Source organism: Takifugu flavidus, chromosome 2 (genome assembly GCF_003711565.1).
Source record: "Takifugu flavidus isolate HTHZ2018 chromosome 2, ASM371156v2, whole genome shotgun sequence".
NCBI classification, from domain to species: domain Eukaryota; kingdom Metazoa; phylum Chordata; class Actinopteri; order Tetraodontiformes; family Tetraodontidae; genus Takifugu; species Takifugu flavidus.
This window is the reverse complement of record NC_079521.1, coordinates 10,303,925-10,327,343: the sequence shown is the minus strand read 5'-3', so window position 1 is coordinate 10,327,343 and position 23,419 is coordinate 10,303,925. Positions and strand designations below refer to the sequence as shown.

The 23,419-nt window shown below is 45.0% G+C and overlaps 3 protein-coding genes across 4 annotated transcripts; 2 read left to right on the top strand and 1 right to left on the bottom strand.

Annotated features, from left to right (window-relative positions):
* Positions 1 to 226: 226 nt before the first annotated feature.
* LOC130521611 (Golgi apparatus protein 1-like) lies at positions 227 to 12,709 on the bottom strand. 2 transcript variants are annotated; one of them, XM_057025280.1, is made up of 27 exons: positions 12,363 to 12,709; positions 10,457 to 10,486; positions 9,225 to 9,311; positions 8,930 to 9,145; positions 8,496 to 8,699; positions 8,280 to 8,351; positions 7,963 to 8,149; positions 7,369 to 7,583; positions 7,024 to 7,145; positions 6,704 to 6,805; positions 6,478 to 6,631; positions 6,337 to 6,354; positions 5,712 to 5,849; positions 5,509 to 5,595; positions 5,375 to 5,437; positions 5,173 to 5,286; positions 4,986 to 5,074; positions 4,786 to 4,903; positions 4,259 to 4,351; positions 4,056 to 4,193; positions 3,845 to 3,968; positions 3,626 to 3,768; positions 3,428 to 3,529; positions 3,225 to 3,332; positions 3,012 to 3,132; positions 2,814 to 2,920; positions 227 to 2,737 (listed from the first exon to the last, which is right to left on the bottom strand). In XM_057025280.1, the coding sequence occupies exons 1-27, from the start codon at positions 12,678 to 12,680 to the stop codon at positions 2,570 to 2,572; spliced, it is 3,438 nt and encodes a 1,145-aa protein (XP_056881260.1). In that variant the 5' UTR covers positions 12,681 to 12,709; the 3' UTR covers positions 227 to 2,569. The 2 variants fall into 2 exon arrangements, with proteins under 2 accessions (XP_056881260.1, XP_056881261.1); XM_057025281.1 differs by lacking the exon at positions 6,337 to 6,354 and having other exon boundaries at positions 12,363 to 12,708.
* Positions 12,710 to 14,642: 1,933 nt separating this feature from the next.
* LOC130521618 (troponin I, fast skeletal muscle-like) lies at positions 14,643 to 16,499 on the top strand. The gene is made up of 6 exons (XM_057025290.1): positions 14,643 to 14,724; positions 14,802 to 14,838; positions 15,541 to 15,669; positions 15,764 to 15,853; positions 15,923 to 16,102; positions 16,208 to 16,499. The coding sequence occupies exons 1-6, from the start codon at positions 14,717 to 14,719 to the stop codon at positions 16,328 to 16,330; spliced, it is 567 nt and encodes a 188-aa protein (XP_056881270.1). The 5' UTR covers positions 14,643 to 14,716; the 3' UTR covers positions 16,331 to 16,499.
* A 442-nt stretch (positions 16,500 to 16,941) lies between these two features.
* On the top strand, positions 16,942 to 20,776 carry aph1b (APH1B gamma secretase subunit). Its single transcript, XM_057025288.1, has 6 exons — positions 16,942 to 17,253; positions 17,795 to 17,965; positions 18,865 to 18,938; positions 19,094 to 19,216; positions 19,290 to 19,417; positions 19,790 to 20,776. The coding sequence occupies exons 1-6, from the start codon at positions 17,141 to 17,143 to the stop codon at positions 19,955 to 19,957; spliced, it is 777 nt and encodes a 258-aa protein (XP_056881268.1). The 5' UTR covers positions 16,942 to 17,140; the 3' UTR covers positions 19,958 to 20,776.
* The last annotated feature ends 2,643 nt before the right edge of the window (positions 20,777 to 23,419 follow it).

Here is a 23,419-nt window from a genome sequence, read left to right as displayed (position 1 = left end):
CACCAAATGAAATTGCATTTATTTTAACCTATATATTGGAACAACTGGCGCATCCTATAGTAGACTACCAAAGGGCTGTTGAGCGCCTGTCCTTTAACTATTAAACTGCTATTAAAAGATTTAAACAGCCTTTACAGAGCTGGTTTCTAACTTACTTACACTGGTTTATGGACTTCACCTTTTCAAGTTTCAGGCAACGGAGCAAACAGACGGGTGGAGCCAAAAGTATGAAAATCTGCAGACAGTTTTTATTAAATTCACAAGTTTTCATATGTACAGCAAAAATCAAATGTCACAATAATAAATCTGTTATGTTGACGTATTGCACGGCGTACCTTAGAAACAGCACACTGATAAGATGTTTAAAACCCAAGGGAAAAACAAGAAATTCCGTTCCCCCACATGACATCAGCGGACACGGGATAACGTAAAGAGAAGATCCCACAAAAAAAACAAAAAGCCCAAAATTCACTGCAAAATTTGCTGCTCTAGCTAATAAACAAGCAGAAATCTGCTGCATTCTTCACATGTTCAATTGAGACCAGGAAAAGGTGAGTTTTACTTCACAAACGGAGGTTATTTGTGCCGTTAGCTCGACAGCAATGTAGCCAAATGCTTCCAAAGTAAAGTGCAAAGTAAAAGATGTCAACACGTTTCAAAATGGAGCACGAAAAAGCTCAACTGGAGCCCAAACTGTGACACTTGTAAAAGAATAAAGAAGTTAAATTTTTAACTGGACTTTGTTTTCACGTCTGGTTGACATCTGAATATAGTTTCATGTAATTGACATTTTTATAACAATTTTTCACATCTGCTGGTAAAAGTGGCTCAGCACATTTCTACCTCGCATGCGTAACTTGAGTCAAAGTGAAAATATACATTGGATATTAATTTCCTGTCCCTCTGATCCATTTAAAATCAAACAAAGATTGGTGGTTCCAGCACATCGGACTGGTAACCTCTTATGGCGGCCCTATAGTAGGCCACGCCCACCTGCTATGCCCATCTGACCACTTGGGGGCAGCAGAACAAACTGCTGGCTGCTAAAATGAGGTTTACAGCAGATCCAGTTAAAATGTGTTAAATTTAGCTTAGCATAAAGACGATGTCATGGACAGTGGCTACGCTGGCTAGGCTAACTGCTCAGAACCGCGATCGTACTTCAAACAAGAACATCTGATTATTACACTATAGATGATCGGTTCGGCTGGTGAGGACAGTTTGACAGTCTAATATTAACTGAAAAGACAGAAACCGTCTTTGGAAAACAAAGAAAAATTAACTTAAGGTTTTGAGTTTGGCCTGAGGCTTATTCCTTTACTACGCCCCAGCAGGGGGCGGCAATGAGACACTTTGGATTCGCTTCATTTCACTGTCCGTGCACGCTGCTTCAACAGTAGCCGCTACTCGACAGCCCGAAGGGCAAGTTAAGATAAGCTGAGCATAAAGATGCAAAACTAGGGCACCTGCTCTGATGTAGAAACTATTTGTGCATTTAAAAAATCTGTGCAGAAATTTCAAGGCTACTGAAGCTCCCTGTCAAATCATAATTTTGGTTGTATAATTTATTGGGGTACAAACAAAAACGACTATCATTTTTTTAAGCTCTGCAAAAAGCCATTCCCAACCATTCTATGCTAAGCTAGGCTAACTGCCACTTAGAATGCTACATATCGATTTGGAGAGCATGTTTGCTAATATCTCACCGGCAGAGAATCCACTAAAACCGACAAGCGTACGTATGTGGAGGGCGAATAAAAACCATCCTCAGTGACCTCAGTGTGAACTTTGTTGTCTGTTATGATGGTAAAGGACATGCCTGCACTCCTGTTCTCAGGGTTACAAATCCAGCCACCAGCAGCAGTCACACAAACATTAGAAAAACAAGAACCGGAAAAGCAACTTCACTTTTCCTCTGAAGTATGTCCACATGCACAAATCCGCCGCCTGCGCTTCACATTAGGAATATTAGTGTCAACGATGTTAAAGTGTGTCTGCAGCGTTAATGAAGACGTTACGATGATCGGATGTTTGTTTAAACTCGCATGCCTTTCATGTGTAAACAAAACCTCCCTACGCAGAACCAGTCTTACAATAAATGCTGGATCCGTAATGACCCCCCCCCCCCCCCCCCCCCCCCCGCTTTAGTAAAGCCTCCGTGGGTCACGTGACCGTTCATTAAAGGCAACAAACGAGGAGAATACAAAGGAGAACCTCCAGATATCACGGTGGTCCATGTGCGATCCAGGCAGCCATTGAGAGAGAAACAACGTCCTGCTGCTCCACAAAAGTGGCGAGAAAGCTTCAGGAAAGCAACCAAACGTGGGACGGCTGGCGCTCGCCCCCCCGCCGCCTCACATCAAACCCCAAAGCAAGTCTAACGCGGTCGGGAGAAGCGGCGCGTTCTGGAAATCTTATAATGCTAATTATTCTGCAGGATGTAGTGAAGGAGGGTTCCGGATGTGTGGACTGGCGTTGGCACTGTGCAGGTCAGCTGGTTACGAGAGGAGGGAGAAAAGAAGGGGAACCGCGAGTCATTGGAGAGGTTTCGCCGCGCCGCGCCGCGCCTCTACCGGTCCTTCAGTTCTCTCGTCACCCGCTTGGTGAGGCGGCCGCAGATCAGACCCACCAGGAAGAGCACACACACGCTGAGCGTGATCACCAGCAGGATGTAGTTCTTGGATGGGGAGGTCATCACCTGCACCGCCAGGTCTGAGAAGCCCTCTGCTGGCGCCACCTGCAGGCCGGACAGAGAACAGCAGGTATAACGGCGTGGAAGTAACCCCAAGGGCGGCGAAGAGGAAACCCTTTACCTTTGCTGCGTAGCTCCACATGTCGATGCGGTCCTGGAGTCGCTTCTTACACTCTGGCTGTAGCCGAACTCTCTTGTCCTGCAAGGTCTCCATCAGACACGACATCTCTGCAGAGATGAAGAAAACAACGCAGGCAAGAGCTGTAAATCTCTTCAGTCACTCAGAACAACGGAGCTTTCAGAACTTTAGGTGACCTACGTCGCCCTCTGCCGGGTGTGATGGCGGCGCAGTGGTGTTTGAGGTCCAGAGCGCACGCCGTATGGAGGACCGGGTCCACGAAGATGTCCGCTTTGCTCTCCTTCAGCATGTTCAGCACCTCCTGCCACACAGAACAGACGAGGACGGCGTCTCAGTCCAACTCCAACCCTCAAATTCGAGGACTCGGCGAAACAAATCGAGGGGGGAAAAAACCTTTTTGCAGGTGTCCTGTTTGAGCTTTAAGAGGTTGACTTTCAGACACTCCTCCACCTGACCCGTCTGCTCCTGCGCCGCCGCCTCCTCTGCACACAACCTGGAGATCTGCAGGAGGGAGAGGAGGAACCAGGGATGAAGGAGCCGAGAGGAATCTGATGCAGGAGCCCGTGATGGAGAAGTGTGTGTGTGTGTGTGTGTACCTCCTCTGAACAGTGCAGCTGCAGCTGCGGGTCCAGTCTGTAGTCGAGCGCCGACTCCTGCAGGATGACTCTGATCTGGTCTTCACAGTCAGGAGATAACCTCTGGACCAGGTCCAGCCAGAAAAGACAACCAGTCGGCTCTCATCTCGATTCAACAAAATCGGCTTTCGAATCGGCCGTTTCCGCTGGCGGACTGACCTGGTCGGCGTATTTGAGTTTGAGGCAGCCGATCACCTGACCCTCCAGCTCGCTGTCCTCGCTCGCCTTGTTCAGGATGTTCTGGCAGAACTTTGGGATGTCGGCTCGACACGCTTTCCTCAGTACCGGGTTGAGCCTGTAGTCTGGAGACGGGAGAGAGGAGGGGATCAGTGGGGTTGGACTCGGGGGGCCCCCCTCGTCCTGCAGCTGCTCCCTCACCTGTGTTCTGCGTGATCTGCCTCTTGGTGATCATCTGCTTGCATTTGGGATCCATCAGCTCGCTGTTCTTGTTCTGCTTCAGACACTGGAGGACGGTCCTGGCGTCCGCTTCAGTGCAGAACCGCTGAGGAGCAGAGGAGCGTTTGATCAGAGAGGCCGCCCGCTGATCAGGTAGAACTCTATAGCGATGCATCGGAAACCTCCGCCACACCTTGATCATCTGTTTGCAGACTCTCATCAGCTGATAGTCCAGTTCGGGGTCGCTCATTTCCACCTCCTGCAGCCTGAAGATCCGCTGGTGGCAGCGCTGACTCAGCTGCTTCTTCTGCTCCTTCAGACACTCGATCATCTGAGGAGAAAAGACGTACGGTGACGCCACAAAAGTGACGTTTGTAGCCAACGACGCCGGCTCACCTGGGCGTTACCGAAGGCCACGTTGGGACAGAGGCGGCTGATGTCGGACTTGCAGGGATCATACAACTCTGGCTCCAGGCGGATGTCCTCGGACTGAGACGGAAGAGCGAGGGAAGGTGAGGAGGGAGAACGGAGGAGCTCAGCTCTGAGCTAACGCTAACGTGCTGTTGACATCTGACCAATCTACCAACTAAGACCACCATCCAAATTATTAGCAAAGCCCTTTTTAGCAATTATTCTGATTCAATTCAGCTGGTAGTTTCACATTTTATATTGAAAAACGAGGAACCGTCAAGCAATAAAAGTCGGATGAGCGTGTCAGATTTGAAACAATTGTTACGAACATAGTTAATTTTGATGAACGAATGTCCTGCGTTGCTGATTTCTTTACCATCTTGCATCAGATTTGGTGCTAGCAACGCGAAGCTAAACCCGCAGCAGCAATTACAACTTCTCGTAAACACGCAAGTGTAAGCCACAGCAGCGCTTTAGTGTTGCCACGGATACGCCAGTCGTGTGTGCACTACCATCTCCAGCTCCTCCACCCGCAGCTGTTTGCGACACTTGAGCGACACCCGCTGCTCCTTGGCGTCCTGCAGCGTGTCGTTCCTCACGGTGGTGCTGAGGCAGATGACGACGTCCACCCTGCAGACGGACAGCGTTAAATCACATCATCTGCTCGCGAGAAAATGATGGCGCGAGAGATCCCCTTCCGACGGACACCGACTTTTTCTTGATGTTGGGACACAAGCGGAGGACGTCCTCCTTGCACGCCATCTTGAACTTGTAGGAGAACCTGAAGTCTTTCATTTGAATCTGGACGTAGAGCAGATGGCCACTTATGGGTTTAAAACTAAATTTGGACACTGACAAACAGAATCATTATTAATAAAAATACAGCTGCAAACACCGACCAGCTGGAAGTGTGTGACGCCCACTGAACACTTGTCATTCATCTCCTTCTGGTGTTTATTCTGAACCAAACACTCCATCAGGTCACCTGTGTCGATCTGGTTATCAGCTACATCCTACACACACACACACACACACACACACGCACACACGGGTCAAACACCCGATTTTCAGGACCTGCTTCATGAGAGCCGGTTCACTCACGTGACAGTGGGCCTGGATGATGGGCTCACAGGCCCGGACCAGGAGAGCGTCAATCTGGATGTCCTGTGCCAGACAGTGAGACAGGAAGTTGAACGACTGAGCGGCTGGACCGAACCTTAAATCTTGGTGCGTACCTCTGACTCCAGCTCGGTCAGGTTACCCACGACCTCCCTGCAGGCAGAGCCCAGGTCCTCCAAGTGGTCCTGCAGGCAATCCAGCTCCTGAAGAGCAGGTCAGATCAGCATGAGAGGCCAGCAATAAGAGGTGGGATGATGTCATAGAGTGGCCGTGTGATCCCCACCAGGAGGCAAACAATGTTCCGGGTGTGGTGCCTCACCTGTCCAGTGTCGGTCTTCTCGCTGCACCACTTGCCGAGGTCCGTCATGCAGCGTTTCTGCAGTTCAGGGTCCAACTTCACGTCCAGCGCCCTTTGGTGGAGAATCCTCTGCACCTCCATTTTACAGTCCCGAGATAACTACAAACACACAAGCTCACTGTCACAAGACTTCAAGTCCAGAAAAGAACCCCTCATGCGTCTGTCTTATTGGTGCTGGCCAGCCTGTCGTGGACCCCACACAGATCAATCATCAGAATTATCTTTGATGTTGGGTGATTTTTCTGCCCCCGTACAGACACAACATCCCCTCAGACGCACAGATTCAAACTGTTGCACTTCCCTCACCGATGACAGGAAACGCGGCCACGTGCACGCTCCTGCACCAAATTCCATGGTGATTAAACAGGTTAAACGTGATATCAAAACTTCATTTGTCAGATGATTTTTTTCTTTCAGGAACAGGAGCCGTGAAGCTTTTATGCCCGTCTACTAGGTAAACATGGAGAGCAGATAGGTAACCAGTAATTATCAGGCTCATGTCATCCCTGAGGCCACTTCTATACTTAAAGATCTGATTGCTTCACCCTTCACCAGGATTAATTAAGGTTGAGCAGGTTAGTCTTACCTCCTCCTCTTCATTTACCTGGTGAATTAAAAATATCAAAGTTACACCTGCAGTTCATTGGCCACAGAAGAAACATCCTAATCCCACAGAACATCCTGCAAGCTGCTGACAAAGATCAGGACGCCATTGAAGGTTTCCTACCCGACGCCCCTGCTCCTCGGTCCGGTAGGCGTGGCGGTACAGGCAGGAGAAGACGGCACCCGGCGGCATCAGCTCGCTGGTCTCGTTCCAGCCGTGCGTGTGACACAACCGAGCGGCATCGTCCTGACACTTCTTATACAGGACGGGGTCCAGCCTGGGGCACAGTGGAACAGTTCAGTGACGCACACGATCCAATCATGTGACTTAGAGAGGAGATCACACCCACTTCCAGTCTCTGGATATGAAATACTGGAGCTCCAGCAGTCGGTGTTCACATTCCTCCACCATCTTTTCTGTGTACAGATGCTCCATCAGGCATGACAGGATCCTACGCACACACACACGCGCGCGCGCGCACGCACACACACACAGATTAGTCATCACTCCTGATTCCCCAGCTCATTGAGCCAATCAGGTTTGAGCACGAGGAGAATAATAATATGGTGTAATATACACCAAATATCAGCTGAATGTTGATGAGGACAGTGTGTGTGTGTGTGTGTGTGTGTGTGTGTGTGTGTGTGTGTGTGTGTCTCTCTCTCTCACATGGGGTCTCCATTGCGGATGTGTTTGCAGGCAGTCTGAATGACGGACTCGCAGGCCTCGTTGAGCGCTCGGTCGATGCGGTAATCTGAGCCCAGGTCAGCTGACTGGATCAGCGTCTGCAGCTGGGAGAAACATTTAGAGAAAAGCCAAAATATTACTATCAGCCCATAAACGTGCGGATCATCCTCCTTTGGGAGGCTCCGGTGGATCAGATTGGGCTGCACCTCGGGGCTGAACTGCAGACCGGCATAAATAAGGAGAAGGCGCTCAGAGCTGCAGCCTCCCGGGTTATTGAGCAACTTCCTGAAGTGATGAGTTCTGCGTTACTGCAGCTGTGATGCTTACGGCGCTCTGGCAGACGCCCTCGATGGCGGTGCTGCGGTCGCGGCCGATCCTCATCAGGCAGTGCAACGTGCGGCCTTTGCGGTGCAGGCCGGAGCAGTGGGTCTCGATCTCTGCCCGGCAGTGCAGCACGATCTCAGGACTCAGGGAGAAATCCTCCATCAGCATCCGTCGGTAGTCCAGCATCTCGCCCTGGCACTCGCCGCTGACCGAACGCCCTGCCGGCAAAACAAGGTTTTCACACTGAGAAGAGCGACATTTGTGTTTTGTGGGGTTTTGTGTGCCGCATACATGTAAGAGGAGTCAATGAGTTCACCTAACCCCCCAGCAGGGGGCGATCAAACTGTTGTGATTGCAAGTATGGACGCTACAGATTTTCAAATACATTTTTTTCTGTACTTCTTCAGACAGTCCTGTGGGGAACATCTGGCTGGTTACCGGCTGCATTAGCTCTAGCTGTTAGCCCCCTCTGTCGGTTGTTGCTAGGTTGCATCAGTGAAGAATACATAACAACTAGGATAGAGCACCATTCAGCATGCTGTAGCACCCAGTTTCACCCACTCAAGCGTGACTGTATAACGATGGGGGGTTTCTCACCGCGGTGCACAGCCGCCTCCAGACACAACAGCAGGTACGAGAGTCGGGCCTCTCGGGCTCGTGGCAGGCTGGTGTCCAGGCTGCACCGCTGCTTCCTCAGGTCCAGTTTACAGGCCTTGGCCAGGGAGTAACTGACTCTGTAGTCCTGGGAGATGAGCTTCTGGCGGACTGTCAGAGCATCACGGCACTGCGGATGGAATCCCATCATGCATCGCTCATCAACGCTAGGCCACGTTAATGCGCTCCAAAGAATATCAGTAGCTGTTTAACAGCTCCTTGAATCTGTAATAAATTCCTTTTTGACTGTCTTTCGTTACCTTTTCTGACATGGCCTCTTCAAACTTGTGATTGAACAGACACTTGTAAACCTTCCCCTCTCCTGCTTGAATCTGCAAAGACGAACAGCCAAAAATTCCCTTAAGAGTCACAGCTGCATCCATGTGCACTAAACGTACGTCGCTGCACGCGTCACTAAAATTCTACTGGAATTTGCTGGGGAATTTAGCCAGTAATCTCTCAGCAGGGGGTCTCACGTTCTGGCAGAACCTCTCGCGGTCGTCTCGGCAGGAAAAGTATAGATGGCGGTCCAGGTGGAAGTCGTCCGACGACAGCTCGGCCACCCTCAGGATGGCCTTCTGACACTCGTCTTTGATTGTCCGCACGCGATCCGGCTGCTCCGCCTCCTTCACCAGCGCCTTCTCAAGACAGGAGATTACCTCACCTTGCGAGTGGATGTCCTGGACAACAACCCCCCCCAGAAAATACAAAATGCAACCGTGAGCTGTCAGCGAAGACCACGTCAAAAATGGCGACATCGAATTTTAATCTCATTTTGTCATTTTTACAATATCTTCAGTGATTTAGTTTGCTATTGGAAACATTTGCACCTCCCGGACGGACCTGTGAACATCTTTTGTTCATAAACTTCCAGGAAAAGGGGCAGAAATTTATCTCGTCCACTTCCCACCTTGTGTCCGACGTTGATGCTGCCACAGTGCAGGTTGTTGACATCTTCTTTACATTTGTCCATGAAGCCACAGATCAGCCTGTAGTCGCTGAAGATGATGCTGGTCATCTTGGTGATGTACTGGTTGCACTGGTACTCGCTGATGTTGCCACGGTGATCCACCAGACAGGACACCAGGTAGCCCCTCCCCCGCTCCTCGTCGTTGCACTCCTTTATCTGCAGGCATGTTTGAGCACATACTGAAGGTGCGTCGGCGCTCATTTGTTTTGTCTTTGCAGGAAAAGTGCAGCCCCACCTCAGCGATGGTGCTCTTGCAGACCTCCGTGGCCACAGACTCGAACTTTGGATCTTTGGTCAGATTGAGTTTGTAGTTCCACAGCAGCTGAAGGAGACAACAACACATTATCGCTCCCTTTATAAATCACGATTATAAATCTTGAGTTTTCGAGACTTTAAGGGAATTTTGCCTCTTAAAATATTATCTTAAGCTACTTTTACCGTTATTTAAAATAAATCACCTGACATTCTGTCAATATTTAGTCAGAGTAATGAGACTCATCCCCCTGAGGTTGTTAAAGGATCTGGACCAAAGTACAAGAATCTTAACACGTACAGCAAATCTGTTTTTCAGGCCATGTTGCCCAGTTTAACCACGCACGGTGGCGCTAAAATAAAATACGGGTCTCCGTCTGTGGAGACACAGCTGCAGGCTCTGCTGCAAGTCATGGAAATTAGCTTAATGCGGGAGAAAAACGACGCGTCAGCATTCTGAAAGCCCCTCCGTCATTCTCTTTAGACCATCGCAGGCCACGGTTGGGTCTTCACGCGGCGCAACAGAAAATCTCTCTTTGTCTTTTTTAATCTATGAGTTTATTGTTACCGTGCCAACAAGGCTCCAGCTGCAGCAGCTACAGATAACAGCCCCTGACAGCCGGACCGCCCCGAAAACGCCAATTCATTCAGTCTGTGTGGCAGAGATTTTAATTGCAGCGGTAATTTCCTGCGCCGTGATAAAGACGGCACAAGTGGTCGATTAAGCTCGTGACTTGTCTGCAGTTAACTGCCGTGAGCGCAGGAGGTTCGTCATCCAGGAGACAGCCTGAAGAGCTGCAGGAAGCTGAATTTCAACATCAGCAGCTTTGACAGATGTTCCAGATGATTGATCCTCAAACTGGGAAAGGACCAGCTGAAGACACAGCACTGATGATGCAGAACACACTGCAACAATTGATCTGATTTAAGTCCTGCTTGGATATTGTTTTTCATAGTTCCTTTAAATTCAATCTCAACTGTTGACATCATTACTCAGAATAAAAGCCAGTACTGGTCCAGGTCTGCAGTCCCAGGCCCGTGTGGGAAGAGAAATAAATTCAACAAGGATGTCAGCACAGCTGGCTAATATGGACATATATTGTAGTGCGAACAAGTCCTGTTGAACAGACTGTACAACAATTACAGCCTATAATAACCAGAGAAGCTTTGGTCTCGGAATTGACCCCTCAAATGTGTTTCAGGGCGAATACTCACATGGTTACAGTCAGGGGCGATTTCAGTTTCCTGCAGAGACAGAAACAAGGCAGTAAATTAAGCATCAGATAGATGCCCACAGACCAGGAAGAGAATCAGCAATGTGGCTTTTTATGCGTCCCACTATTTTACCCTAAACTGGGTCCTGAAATGTGTTTTTTGCAGTGATAGCAAAAAAACTACTCTATTAAACTAAACTGTTCTGTTCCAATCAACAAATTGGCCCTGCCCCCTTCCTCAGTTCAAGTACTAAGAATTTATTTTAACCACATCAATCTGACATTGTCCTTAAGCACGGATGCCTTAAAATTAAATTAAAACAAAAATGAGTAAAATGTTGAGAGCGAAAACAGAAGCTGCTTTCTGTCATATCTGCACAACGGTGTTGCGACTTCCTGTTCAGCATGTCTGTGAGTGTGTGTGGGTGTGTGTGTATCTTTGGAGAAGAGGCAGATTTATGAGTCATTTACCTCTTCAGGAGGCCACAGCTGTTATCATGTTGAAGCGATGTAATTATCTCAGTAAAGAGGGCATCACTCAAATAGCCTTCGTGTGTGTGTGTGTGTGTGTGTGTGTGTGGTGTGTGTGTGTGTGTTTGACAGCAGCTTGGCAGTGGACAGTGAGGGGGTGCCATCATGACAGAGCAGGGGTGCTGATGTAAAGGAAACAAACTCGGCAGGTTTCTTATTTTGATGCCCAAACCGGACATTTAATGTAGTTTAACTGGCAGCATCTGAACATCTTTGATAACTGATAACAGATCCAGAACCCAATCGAGTGTGTGAGGAAAGTGCAGAAATGAAACTGGACCAAAATCTTGCTGAAGGAAGGAGACAACACTGCGAAACAGAATGTCCCAGTTCAGGGCGGCAGCTAATTATCTCAATTAGCAGTTTGGCCTCGAAACACTGTGACAAACCAAATGTCAGAAAATGATCGTTACGAGCTCATGAAGCAGAGTCAACGGATACAGTTGATTAAATTTAAAATGTCTTTTCTCTTTTAACAGTATTTCTCTGCTCTTTTCATTTTTTTCCCCATCTTTTATTAGGTTTGCTGGGTTTTTATTGTGCTTTAAATGAGGTTGTGTAAATATTTAAACGGAACATCCGGCTCTATACTCTGCTCGGACTTCAGTCTTTAAACCACTGAAGTACTAAAGCAAAAACTAATGATTTTCTTTTAGTGAATGTTCTGTTTATTCCTTCCTAGGGTCTGCCTCCAAACACTCCGTGTGTGTAATGGGTCAATTCAACCAGGTTTTCCTCACAATTTCAACTTTAATCTCATTTGTTATCCGGCCAAATGACTGACATGCTATTATTTGTCAGCTTTAACTTTAACCTCTGTCGGTCATGTGACGGTTGTGAACCTGACGCAGGTTTATGGTTCCTTTCCTGCAGCATTGTTAAGCAGCAACAAAACCATCAAACTGCTCTTAACTGGGCCCGTCAGGTGATGCTGGGGGGGGGGAGGTCAAGCCTCCAGAACCATTCTTTCAGAGACCAAACCAATAAATATAACAGACCTTTTTTATTTTTCTCTGGTTGTTTGTGGAAACATGAAATCTGTTCGTGATTAAAGATCAATTTTTAAAGTCTGACAGTATTTATTATAAACCTCACACATTTAAAACCGAACTTTGATGAGCTCTGATTGTTAAAAATTATATTTGTTTTTTATTAACATTTTTTTTTTTTTTACATTCTAGTCATTGTAATTAGGTTGGGGGGGGGGGGGGTTAGTCGGGAGAACAATTAGAACGCGTGTGCGTGTTGTCGCAGGTTCACCTCGTCTTTTCTACCGGTGTGGATCCGAACACCCCCGGCCGACACACCCAGCATATGCCCACCACCCCCTCTCTGCACCGGGGTAACCCTGTCCGGCTGTGCCGGTGGTGTCTTACCTCTCTGCGGTCCTGCAGACACTCCAGCACGGCCAGGTTGTTAGCCCAGGTGTGTTTCGGGCAGAGGCGGGTCAGGTCCTCCCGGCAGGCCTCCTCCTCCGACAGCTTCCAGCCGGTCGCCCTTCGAGGCTGTGAGGCCCCAGCGGCGGCAGCGACAGCAGGTGCATCTTTAACGGGGGGTTCTCCGGGTCTAAGGACGGGCACATTGGGCAGGTCGGCCGGTCGGCTGGCTGCTTTAGAGCCGAGCAATGAACCGAAGCTGAAGAGACACAGTAACGTTAATACGAGCAGCAACCGAGTGCGAATGTACGCCGCCATCTTCACACCAGTCAAGTTAGTGGCACCACTTCCTGTCGTGGACTTCACAATAAAAGGCTGCGTGCCCTCAAATGACTAGGACTTCCGGTGAGGGAGGACGTGAAAGCATTTAATTTAGTTTTGCATTTTTGTTTTCATTACAACATAAATTTAATTTCCGTCTCTCGGCCTTGGTGTTTCTTTATCAGTTGCATGTCGGTCATTTCATACATTTGAAATACATTCTGGAGGTTGTGGAACTGACACACTGACGACTCAGATGACGTACTGAAATGATGTTTACTGATCAGAAGTGACACCAACACAACAACAGTTCGTGTTTGCAACACAAGCACCAATTCTGGTGAGGTATATAACACACAAGGAAGGCCACTGTCTGGCGTCGACCGTGTACGGTGCCAGCCAGTCTGTCCTTCACTATCTTCACTAAGAAGATGCTAACCTTGGATACAACAATCATCTAGCCTGTGTGTCCCCTCAGCATTGCTTTGTCTATGGAAAGAAAGGGAAACAAGATATGCTCACTGAGAGCTCAGAAGCAACTTCTGGACTGAGTGAGAGTAAAGGTCAAACTATAGGACAACTTAGGAGAAGCAGTAATTTTTCCTTCACACAAACATTTTATTGAAGGTAGATGTAGATTTTGAATAATCACAAGAAAATCATAAAATCCTGAACATTTGAGCCCAAGATGTGCTCATTTTTTGATAGTTTTAGACTAAAAATATTCCGTAGAAAGCAGCAAATTCAATGATCGTTTTGCTTTTATAACGTGTGGAGAATAAACTGTCATTGTGTTGCATGTTTTCCCATTGATGTGGATACTTATGATTACATTAGTTAAATGGGGGGCATAATGGTAATAAAGTTTCAAAGTTTTCAATAATAAAGTTTCAATATAATGACAAAAACATAAACATAAACCATAGTAAAAGTAAACCCGTAAAAACAGCTATTATGTGTGCACGCACGTGCGTGCCTGTGTGGATGGAGCAGCTGAATGGGACCAAGAAGAGCAATAAATCCTCCCAGTTTAGAGCAGACAGCAGCTGGGAGGCTTTTTCTGGCTCATCACCACCAACACTTTGCTTTCCTGCAGAATTCACACACCAAAAAAACCCCCAAACCCTTTTATTTTCTATTTACTTTAACAGTTCGATTTAAATTGTTAGTGAGTCACTATCCAACAAGAGGGTTTCAAATGTGTCTGTCATCAGACTCGGAATGAAAAACATTCAAACAAAAACAAAGGAAGAAAAACCAGAAAAACATCCCGACTTTTTCAAATGATCAGCCTTCACCTTATCTAAAATGTCAAATGACAAATCATCTTCACCACAATGCTATTCTTCTAGATTTCTAACTATTATATAAATATAATTATACTTGAAGGTTGAATAATACTGTTATGACATTAATATTTTTTATTTTGTCAGTTTAACATGGTAGCAGTTGGCAACCAAACAATGAAATTAGAATTTCCCTAGAGTCCTCTTTAAGATAGTAAAGATTTTGTTCAAAGATTGTTCAAACATTTATCCTTATCCTTATCCTAAAACCTGTTGACGTCTACCTGTTGGAGTTGAACATAAGCAACATTTCACATTGCATTTCTTGCATCCTAAAAAAAAAAAAGATTGAAGTAGAATTTATATATTTTTTCAATACAATAATAATGACAATCATCTCAAGGGTTACTTGCAGGAGGACGCAGAAGCCCTAATCAGCACCACTCTGGTGGTTTCATTGTGGCTGATTAGCTGATCCTTCAACCAAACCAAATTTAGTCAAACACACAGCAGCCTTAATTGGATTGAAGCTGTTTCCTGGCCCTAAATCATCTCAAGATAGTTCCCAAAAGAAATTCCTCAAGCATCTGTTTGAGTCTCAGCTGCTCCCACCGACCCAGCCGAAGACAACTGGTGCAGCTCACGCGCACGCATACACACCGCAGACATGCACAGAAACTATAAATAGAGCACAAAGCACTGGTATTGCCATTCTTCTCTTTCTGTAGGCAGGAAGCTGCAGTCAGGATGGCAGAGTGAGTGTCAGCTTGAGAAGCATAAAGCATCAGCAGTAATCATCAGTGATTGTTTTCTTTCTCCTTTGTCTCTGCAGGAAAAAGATGTCATCGACTCGGAGGAATCAGCTTAAGGTAGAGTAAGATGGCGGCGGCCTGAACTTTGTATTTTCTTTATTTAAACATAAAGTCACACATTCATAAGTGCTGTTAAAGCAGAATTAAGCATCTTGGCTTGTCCTCTTAACTGCTTTATCCCTTTGGGGGTCACAATGGGTGAAGGCAGGTCCATCCCATGCAGGGCCCTATATAAACCTTTGTGGATTCATTACCTTGCTCAAGGATACCATTGTAGTGTGGGTCTGAAGGTGTTCTGGCACCTTCCCTTGCTACCAGAACACCTTCCATGGTTTGTCTGCACAGGGGCTTGAACCAAGAAGCCACTGCTTCTCAGCCCAGTTCCCAACAGACTGAGCTTTGACATCAAAATGACACATTCTTTTTGGAGTGATGAGCACGTTTCCAGGGATGCTGGACTGTTTAGTTTGTGAATAACATCATATTTTTCTGAAAAAGAAACAAAACCTCAGAATCCCAAAATAAGGGCTTATTTATTGCTAGAAGAAAAGTTCAGAACAAACTATTGGTTCAAAGGGTTCAGCTTGAAACCCTTTTGAAGAGATTTACTCTGCAGAAAGCAGAGAAGAGCAGCACATATGTTTCGTTAGATAAAGCAGGCTTATTTAGACAAAAAAAAAAAGAATGCCATGCATTACCATGCTTTAAAAAATAAATCTCTAAACCAAACATTTTATAGTCACCTCATTTTCCCGTCAGAACTTGCTGCTGCAAATCGGTGAGGCCATGTTGGAAGAGGAGGCACAGAGAGTAGCGGAGGAGAAGAGGAAGTACCTGAAGCAGCAGTGCCCCACCCTCTCCATCCCAGACAGCATGCAGTCGCTCCAGGTACACCTGCCTCTAGAATCTTAAATCTAAATTTCAGCAAAGCAACATATCAAGGCAACATAACGATTCAACCTTACTTACTCCTCATTTCCAGGAACTGTGTCGGAAACTTCACAAGCAGATCGATCTGGTGGATGAGGAGCGATACGACATGGAGCTCAAAGTTAAAAAGTCCAACAAGGAGGTACACCCCACGTCTGTACCTCGTCATGTCCTACCTGTATATGTCTCAGTAGCCATATACTTCCTTTAGATTGATGACCTGAAATCGAAGGTTCAGGATCTGAACGGGAAGTATTTTAAGAAGCCAGTCCTCAAAAGGGTGCGGATGTCGGCCGACGCTATGCTGGCTGCTCTGTTGGGCTCCAAACACAAAGTGTCTATGGATCTCAGGGCCAATCTGAAGCAGGTCAAAAAGGAGCAGAAAGAGGAGGTGGGTGCTTTGTTTTACCAGACAACCTGAAGCCAAACTTCAAACAGGCTAAAGAAGATCAAGACTTTTTTTTTGACTGTATTATTGTGCATTCTGCTTCTTTAGGAGAAGCAAACAGGAGACTGGAGGAAGAACATTGAAGACAAGGCTGGCATGGACGGCAGGAAGAAGATGTTTGAGACAGAGACTGTACTGCATTACCGGACCAATAATTTCTCTGAGTACTGAGTCAATTTGGAAGAGTGCACAAATGCTGGAAAAAATATGGATTGTGGTGTTCTTCTATGTTCTTTATACAGACCATTTAATGAATGTGCTGTAACAGAACACATGCATACTGCAATAGATAAATAAAACACACTATAAAAGAAAATAAATATAAACTAACTATTAAACACACCATAGTGACAGTACATGAAACATGAAGCTGTAATGAACTGATCTTTAAAGATCTTTCATTTCCAAAAATGAGTCAGTAAATCCTTGGGTGTGGGTTTGTGGTCACAGACTCAAAGCAGACCAAAAGCACGCAGAGTACCCACAGCAAGTGTAATATAGCGGAAGAGTGGTAAGGTATAAATATGCTATACCGGTAATACATATGGAACCTCTACTCTATAACTCTAACTCTATAACTTTCTATAACTTTTTATAACTATTATTTAACTATTATAACTTATAACTAATTAAAATGAAATCATATCAGATAATAATACAATCAATAGAAAGTATTGACATGCAAGGTAATTTGTTATCTAATGAAATATATACAAACCGGTATATACAAAGCCCCTACAGTTTAAACACATTGTCTGTCTTGCCGGTTACAATAAAGTTTTTTTTAAAAATCCGTGGTCATGTGATGACACGTGACGTCACGTGAAGACGCCGCCACCGTGATCTGGGAGCTCGAGGAAGTCAAAGCTAGCTGGACCTTTAAGCTATTAGCTACGATTGAAAGACAAATACATGTTAAATTGGTCTTGAAGAGAAGACGAGGTATTTTAACGCTGCTGTTTACGAACGCGAAGAGTGACAATGACGGCCGCGGTGTTCTTCGGCTGCACCTTCATCGCCTTCGGCCCAGCCATCTCCCTTTTTGTGTTTACTATCGCTCGGGAGCCGCTGCGAGTCATTTTCCTGATAGCAGGGTAAGTTTTCCCCTCCCGTAAGAATAGTAAACTTGCTTTAAATCGTGTCATGTGATCAATAAAAGATGGCGACAACAGTTCAGCGTCATCATTTAAAACTTAATTTACCGGTGCTATCCTGCTAACTTACAGGGACAGCTTCCCTAGCAACACATTAGCTTGCTTCCGTTTTCGGACACACCTCTTTTACAAAAAAAGGCTTAGTGAATTCCCTTAATAGACCTACTTGTAACACAGCTTTATGCTTTTATAAAGTATTTTCTATTTGTTCAGGCGTATGTGAGCGTTTTGCAGTCGTGTATTGTGAATACAGTGTTCGGTGGACCACTGAACTTCACATCTGTCACGCCCAGCGTTTATCTAGCGCTTATTGCGTTTAATTGTGAAACATTTAAGCAGGTTAAAAAAAAGTTTTGCCCTACAGCACAGTGATAATCATATCTTGTATGTTTGCAGAAGTATTAACTGTCATTAAAACAATTAGTGAAGTGATTCTTGTTTTCCAAACAGATGTCTTTATCGTTTTTTCCCCCCCTCTCAGAGCGTTCTTCTGGCTGGTGTCTCTCCTGTTGTCCTCTCTGGTTTGGTTCATTTCTGTCCAAATCAGTAACAAGGAAAGTGCTTCTCAGCAGAAAGGTCTCCTGATCTTTGGAGTTGTGCTGTCTGTGGTGCTGCAGGAAACCTTCCGCTTCGGTTATTATAAGCTGCTGAAGTAAGTTACTGTCTGATTAATTTGTGACTTTTGAGTAAATCTTGAATGTGTTGCTGTCATTCTAAGGAATTTCATAGTTCCTCTTTAAAATCGAACCACATCATGCGTTTCAAAAGAATTCAGTTATTACTTATTATCTTTTTTGTAAGTGGTTGTTGTGCCAATTTCAGCCTTCAATTGTTGTTTACTAGTCTTGAAAGTCCTCTTGGTCACACCCTCATGTTTATTTAGTAGTTCTCAACAGTATTGGGTGGAAAACCTGAAATGATGTTTTTCGAGGCGCTCCACTCTGGAGGCCAGGGCTCGGCAACCCGCGGCTCTGGAGCCGCATGTGGCTCTTTGGCGCCGCCCTAGTGGCTTCCTGGAGCTTTTTCAAAAATATGAAAATGGAAATTGTTTTAATATAATTTCTGTATGAGGAAAAACGTGACAAACATTCTTAAAGTTTTCCAATGCTGTATAAAGGTGTATAATAAATATTTAATTTCAACATGTCATTATAATGGAAGGTAAACTTAAAGCTCCATCGTACAGCAGAGTGGCCACGTGGTGCCTCATTCTCTCCAGGATGCTGCAGGGAAAATAAACATTTCATCATGAATGCTCATTATGTATTTGTAGCCTACTTATCATTTGGAAAGTAGGTAATACAGCTAATATAGACACTTACAGCATGTGTTGCCTTTATTATAAGCCCTATATAAGGCTTTAATTTTTTGCGGCTCCAGACAGATTTCTTTCTTGTTTTTTTGGTCCAATATGGCTCTTCCAACATTTTGGGTTGCCGACCCCTGGTCTGCGTTCTATATACGGGCAGCTCAAACAACTAAAGTTTTGCAGTTCCACCCAAAACATCCTGTTTACTAAAAAAAACCCCAAATATCACGTTTGTCTTACAGAAAGGCGAATGAAGGTCTCCTCACTCTCAGTCAGGAGGAAACTATGCCAATCTCCATTCGACAGCTGGCCTATGGTACGGTTAATGTATGACAGTATATTAACATGTATGACGTATATTTAACACATCGCAAATGTTATATTCCCACTAATTGATCATTCCTGCTATTGTTCTGTTGCTAATTTATAATATGCTCATTTTAAATAATCAAAATCTTTGTTTTGCGGCAGTGTCTGGACTTGGTTTTGGATTCATGAGCGGAGCGTTCTCTGTGGTGAACATCCTGGCTGACTCTGTGGGTCCGGGGACCGTGGGGATACATGGAGACTCTCAGTACTATTTCCTGTCCTCAGGTAGGGGTGATTTTAATACTATGAATAGCTACTGCAGAGGAACAGCATGTAAGAGCTTTTACCCTTTTTCCAGCCTTTATGACCATGGCCATCATCCTGCTCCACATGTTCTGGGGGGTCGTCTTCTTCGACGCCTGTGAGAAGCAGCGCTGGTGGGCCGTAGCTGCCGTGGTCATCAGCCACCTCGCCGTTTCCTGTCTAGTGAGTTGTTTTGAAGGATTTTTCAATGTACCTCACAGATGTCAAAGGTGCCACTGCAGCAGTAAAGCAGGGAGCAGCTGTTACTGGTTGAACTGGTTGAACTGTAAAGTTCACGCTCTTCTACAAACTGGTTTTAGTCACCAGTTTACATAAGCTTGTGTTGGCATATGAGTCATTTTTAATCTCCTTCAAACCCTAGAGCCATATTTAAAAGACTTTAAACCAGACATTGAGCAAAGACCACCATCTAGTGGACTAAAACTTGAATTAAATCATTTTTGGGGGGTTTAACGCTAATATAACTTACTTGAAATCTGGTTTAATGGTGACTAAACATTTAGATGTAAATTTGTTTTTCCTTTTTTTGCACAGACCTTCCAGAACCCTGCGTATGTTAATAGTCTTGTCCCCACCTACGTCATCCTGTTGGTTATGGGCATCTGGGCGTTCTACACTGCTGGTGGTTCACTCAGAAACCTCAAACTCTGCATAACCTGCAAGGACAAGGACTTCCTGCTTGCAAACCACCGGTCCAGATAATACAGCATGTATGATTCTGTGGGCAGGATTCTCCATCCAGAGACATCTGCTGTGTCACTTAAGGGTTCTTTGGATGGGAGAAGACCAGCGTCTGATCTAATGAGCGTTTGGGTGGCCTCTAAAGCATTAAGAGACAGAATAAACCTATAAAAAAGATAAACCTGCAACAGACCTTACAATTCTGTAGGTACCTTCTACCGCTCTCAACAAATATTTCAAAGGGTGGGTGAATCTTTTTTGAACAAAACTGTATATTTATGCATTTTTTTAATTGCCGATGTTTCACCTGTGAGATGTTATGGACTTTTTTTGTGATCTAATGCCATCTAAAGTTATTTCTCCTTTTTTTGCCTTTTGAGTTAAAATGAAAAGGTTGTCTTTTTTGCTTTATATTTCAATTATATCACATCCATGTTGGTACATGCTGCTGCTAATTTCCGGCTAACATAAACAGATTTTGGGGTTTGTTTACGAGCTGCCATGCTGTCACCTTGAACAAACTATGACCATGATAGTTTTAGGTGTCCCATAGGACTACGGTAATTAATAATTCAGTTATTAATTTTGTGAATGTGACTGGAGGAAAAACATTTTAGCACAATAATCTGTGATTTTTATTTTTTAATTTTCTTGCTTTTGAAACACATCAGCGCTTTCCAATACATCAAACTATAGATTTTCCTTTTGATTATGAATTTGTTATAAACTTGTTTGTACAGTTTGTATCGATCAGTCTCCTGTGTATAAAGATGTAAAATTCCACTGTGTGTCACCTTAGACTGCTATAGTCCAGCTCCACTGAGTAAACATTTAAAACCATGATGTCTGCTAATGAAGTGCTGATTAATTGATCCGTCATTGTAGCTTTAGCCCCGCCCACTGCTCCCTCTCGCCTCTCATTTTTCCCGACTTGTTAGTTGTAACTTAATCCTAACAAGAATTCTTGAACTAGTGACTGATCCAAACCAGGAAGAAGCGCTGCATCAGAGTGCTGACTCCAATGATCATTTTAGTCTAGTTTAAATTGAACCTACACTTGGGGGGTGTAAAAATGATTCAATATATTTGCAGGAGAGGCTCTTATTAGAATGAGAAAAAAAACGTCAAATCCTAATTTTTTGAAAAAGTCGAGCTCATCTTTGCAAAAACGTAAACCTTTCCTCAGAAATAGTAAAAGTTGGTAAATATTTTAATTAATTGTAGCGTTAGAACAACCACTTAATATTTTGCTTTATATTATTGGACATAACTTTCAAAGCATTGAATAGCTCTCCAAATATTGTTGCCTAGCAACTATAGTAATCGAAGACAAATTCTGCTTGAACAACAGAACGATTTATTTATTAGCTACTCTGGACGTTAGTGGGCCTTTCTCGCCCCGCCCACCACATCTGCATATATTATGCTAATGAGCAGGTGCGTCGCTTCTTGAGGGGCCGCGGGCCGCTCTCAGGTGAGCCGGATGGAGCAGCGCGGGGAGCATCGGAGGTCCAGCCGAGGGGTTTTCACCAGGTGATGCTGTCTAAACCGGGCTGACTGCGGGTCCAGGAAACACGAATGGATTCCTATTTAGGACGTTTTTACTCTTTATTTGTGTATTTTGTTTTAATTTATCAAGGTGAGTGTCAGCCGCAGTCTCTTCTTTAAAAGGTATCAATTTAAATTAAATACCGCGGGAGAAAGATATTTTTCATCCTAATTTAGGTGAAGTCAAAACAGCTTTTTGTCTTGATTGGAGTAAACTTTTCTCCCCAGTTTTATCATTTTGGCATTTATATTGATTGTTATTGTGACATCTTTAATGTCCTTATTTATTAGCACATCTGTCCTGGAGTGTTAAGAGAGAGAACTTTTCCAGTCAATTCAATAAGTGAGTAGATCTTTTTGAATTTACTGATGACATGGATTCATTTTTGTTGTCTTAAAAGTTGCTTCTTTTAAGCACTCATCTTGTGCAGCACACAGATTTGAGCTAATTACTGATGACGGCCTTTATTACTGAACTGAAGTAAAAGAGTGAATGGAAACCGTTGACAAATAAATCAGTTGAAATACAATTTTTCTGTGAAACAAACAATACAAAAAAAACCTTAAATTTATTGGTAATTTAATTTTCTGAAAGGAAATCAACTAGGATGTGTAATTTTCCCCAATATCTTCCAGAATTGATTAGAATAAGCTGCAAGTGGAGTGAATTTGTTATGGCCTTGATAGTTTTCCTTTTCTGGTTGATTGATTTTTTTTTTTTGATGGGTTGATTCCTGGTCGGTGGTGGGTTCATGGTACGAGGGGGGGGTAATATGCAGCAGGAACAATCCTCTCCTTGTTCTCTCTGTCCCAACAGTGGGAGCACCAGTATAAAGCAGCCGAAATGGGACACCACTTCCCAGGGAGGGCAGGTAGGCAGCCGCATTGATCATTGATGCTGATGGAGCTGCTCCGTACGGCAAACACGCAGCCAGAATCCCCCCCCCCCCCCCCCCCCCCCCGCCAAAAAAACTAACACAGCAACGATGGAGAGAAGAGCGAAGAGTTCCAGTATCAACCTCCATCATGTAGTTACATATAGGATGTTGACTGTTGTTCTCTTTAATGTGTTTGAATGCGTTCTATGTAGAAAACAATCGCTCCCCATGAGAGCAGGCGGCAACCATACCTCGATGACACATAAAGATATTGACTCCTAATTTACACTCCTCTAATGGGAACATGCATACGAGGGAGTCCCAACAGGCTTCCCCGTTGTCCCCTCCGTCCCCTATTGGCAGGTTCGTTGGCCTGAATGCGGTCGTCCCTTTGTCCGGGTGTCTTTTACCTCGCAAAGGCGTGAAAATGCCGTCCAAAGCTAAAGGGGTTACGGACAACTTGTAGAACAATTAGCAGCGCAGGTCACAGAGCTCATCTATCACATGTCACATCTTTGAGCTTTGACTCCACAATCACGGTGACAGCTGGGTGGACATTGCTGTGTTCCTGTGTCTCCGATCCCTGATACTCATGTTTGATTAATAATTTAGCGTCTCCAGCCCCTTGTGTCCCCTCGCCATCTGCTTTTGTCCTGCCCTTTGTAGTGAAAGTTTGAGAGCTCAGGTGTCCAAGGTGTGGGAGAAGCTTTAGGATCTTTAATTCTAGTGCCGCTCCCGTGATTCTTCACAGTCTCTAGGAGTTCTGCAAACCACTGAAACAAGTTCCAGAAAGCAGAAAGCGACTCGTCTCCTTTCTCTGTATCATCGTCTGATTCCTCTGACGTGGGAAAACACACCAGGGAGAGGGTGGGGGAGGGTGGGGTGGTCCGCCTGGATGGGAAAACTGGGTTGGAAGTCACAGAGGAGTTGTGAATGATGGCTGGATGACAACTCTTTTCTCTCTGTGGGTTCTTCTTTTCCCAGGGCTGCCTCAGGTGCTGCCCTTTATTCTTTTCAACCATAACCCAAATAGAGAATTGTAGAATCTAAAGGTTTT

Excerpts from the sequence above, each read along its gene's own strand:
- LOC130521611 (XM_057025280.1), bottom strand. The coding sequence starts at position 12,680 with ATGGCGGCGTACATTCGCACTCGGTTGCTGCTCGTATTAACGTTACTG. Across the intron at positions 8,700-8,929 it reads GCATCAACGTCGGACACAAG|GACATCCACTCGCAAGGTGA; the intron begins GTGGGAAGTGGA and ends GTTGTTGTCCAG. Across the intron at positions 2,738-2,813 it reads TGTGGAGCTACGCAGCAAAG|GTGGCGCCAGCAGAGGGCTT; the intron begins GTAAAGGGTTTC and ends TCCGGCCTGCAG.
- aph1b (XM_057025288.1), top strand. The coding sequence starts at position 17,141 with ATGACGGCCGCGGTGTTCTTCGGCTGCACCTTCATCGCCTTCGGCCCA. Across the intron at positions 17,254-17,794 it reads GTCATTTTCCTGATAGCAGG|AGCGTTCTTCTGGCTGGTGT; the intron begins GTAAGTTTTCCC and ends CCCCCCTCTCAG. Across the intron at positions 19,217-19,289 it reads GTACTATTTCCTGTCCTCAG|CCTTTATGACCATGGCCATC; the intron begins GTAGGGGTGATT and ends CCCTTTTTCCAG.
- LOC130521618 (XM_057025290.1), top strand. Across the intron at positions 15,854-15,922 it reads TTAAAAAGTCCAACAAGGAG|ATTGATGACCTGAAATCGAA; the intron begins GTACACCCCACG and ends TACTTCCTTTAG. Across the intron at positions 16,103-16,207 it reads AAAAGGAGCAGAAAGAGGAG|GAGAAGCAAACAGGAGACTG; the intron begins GTGGGTGCTTTG and ends CTGCTTCTTTAG.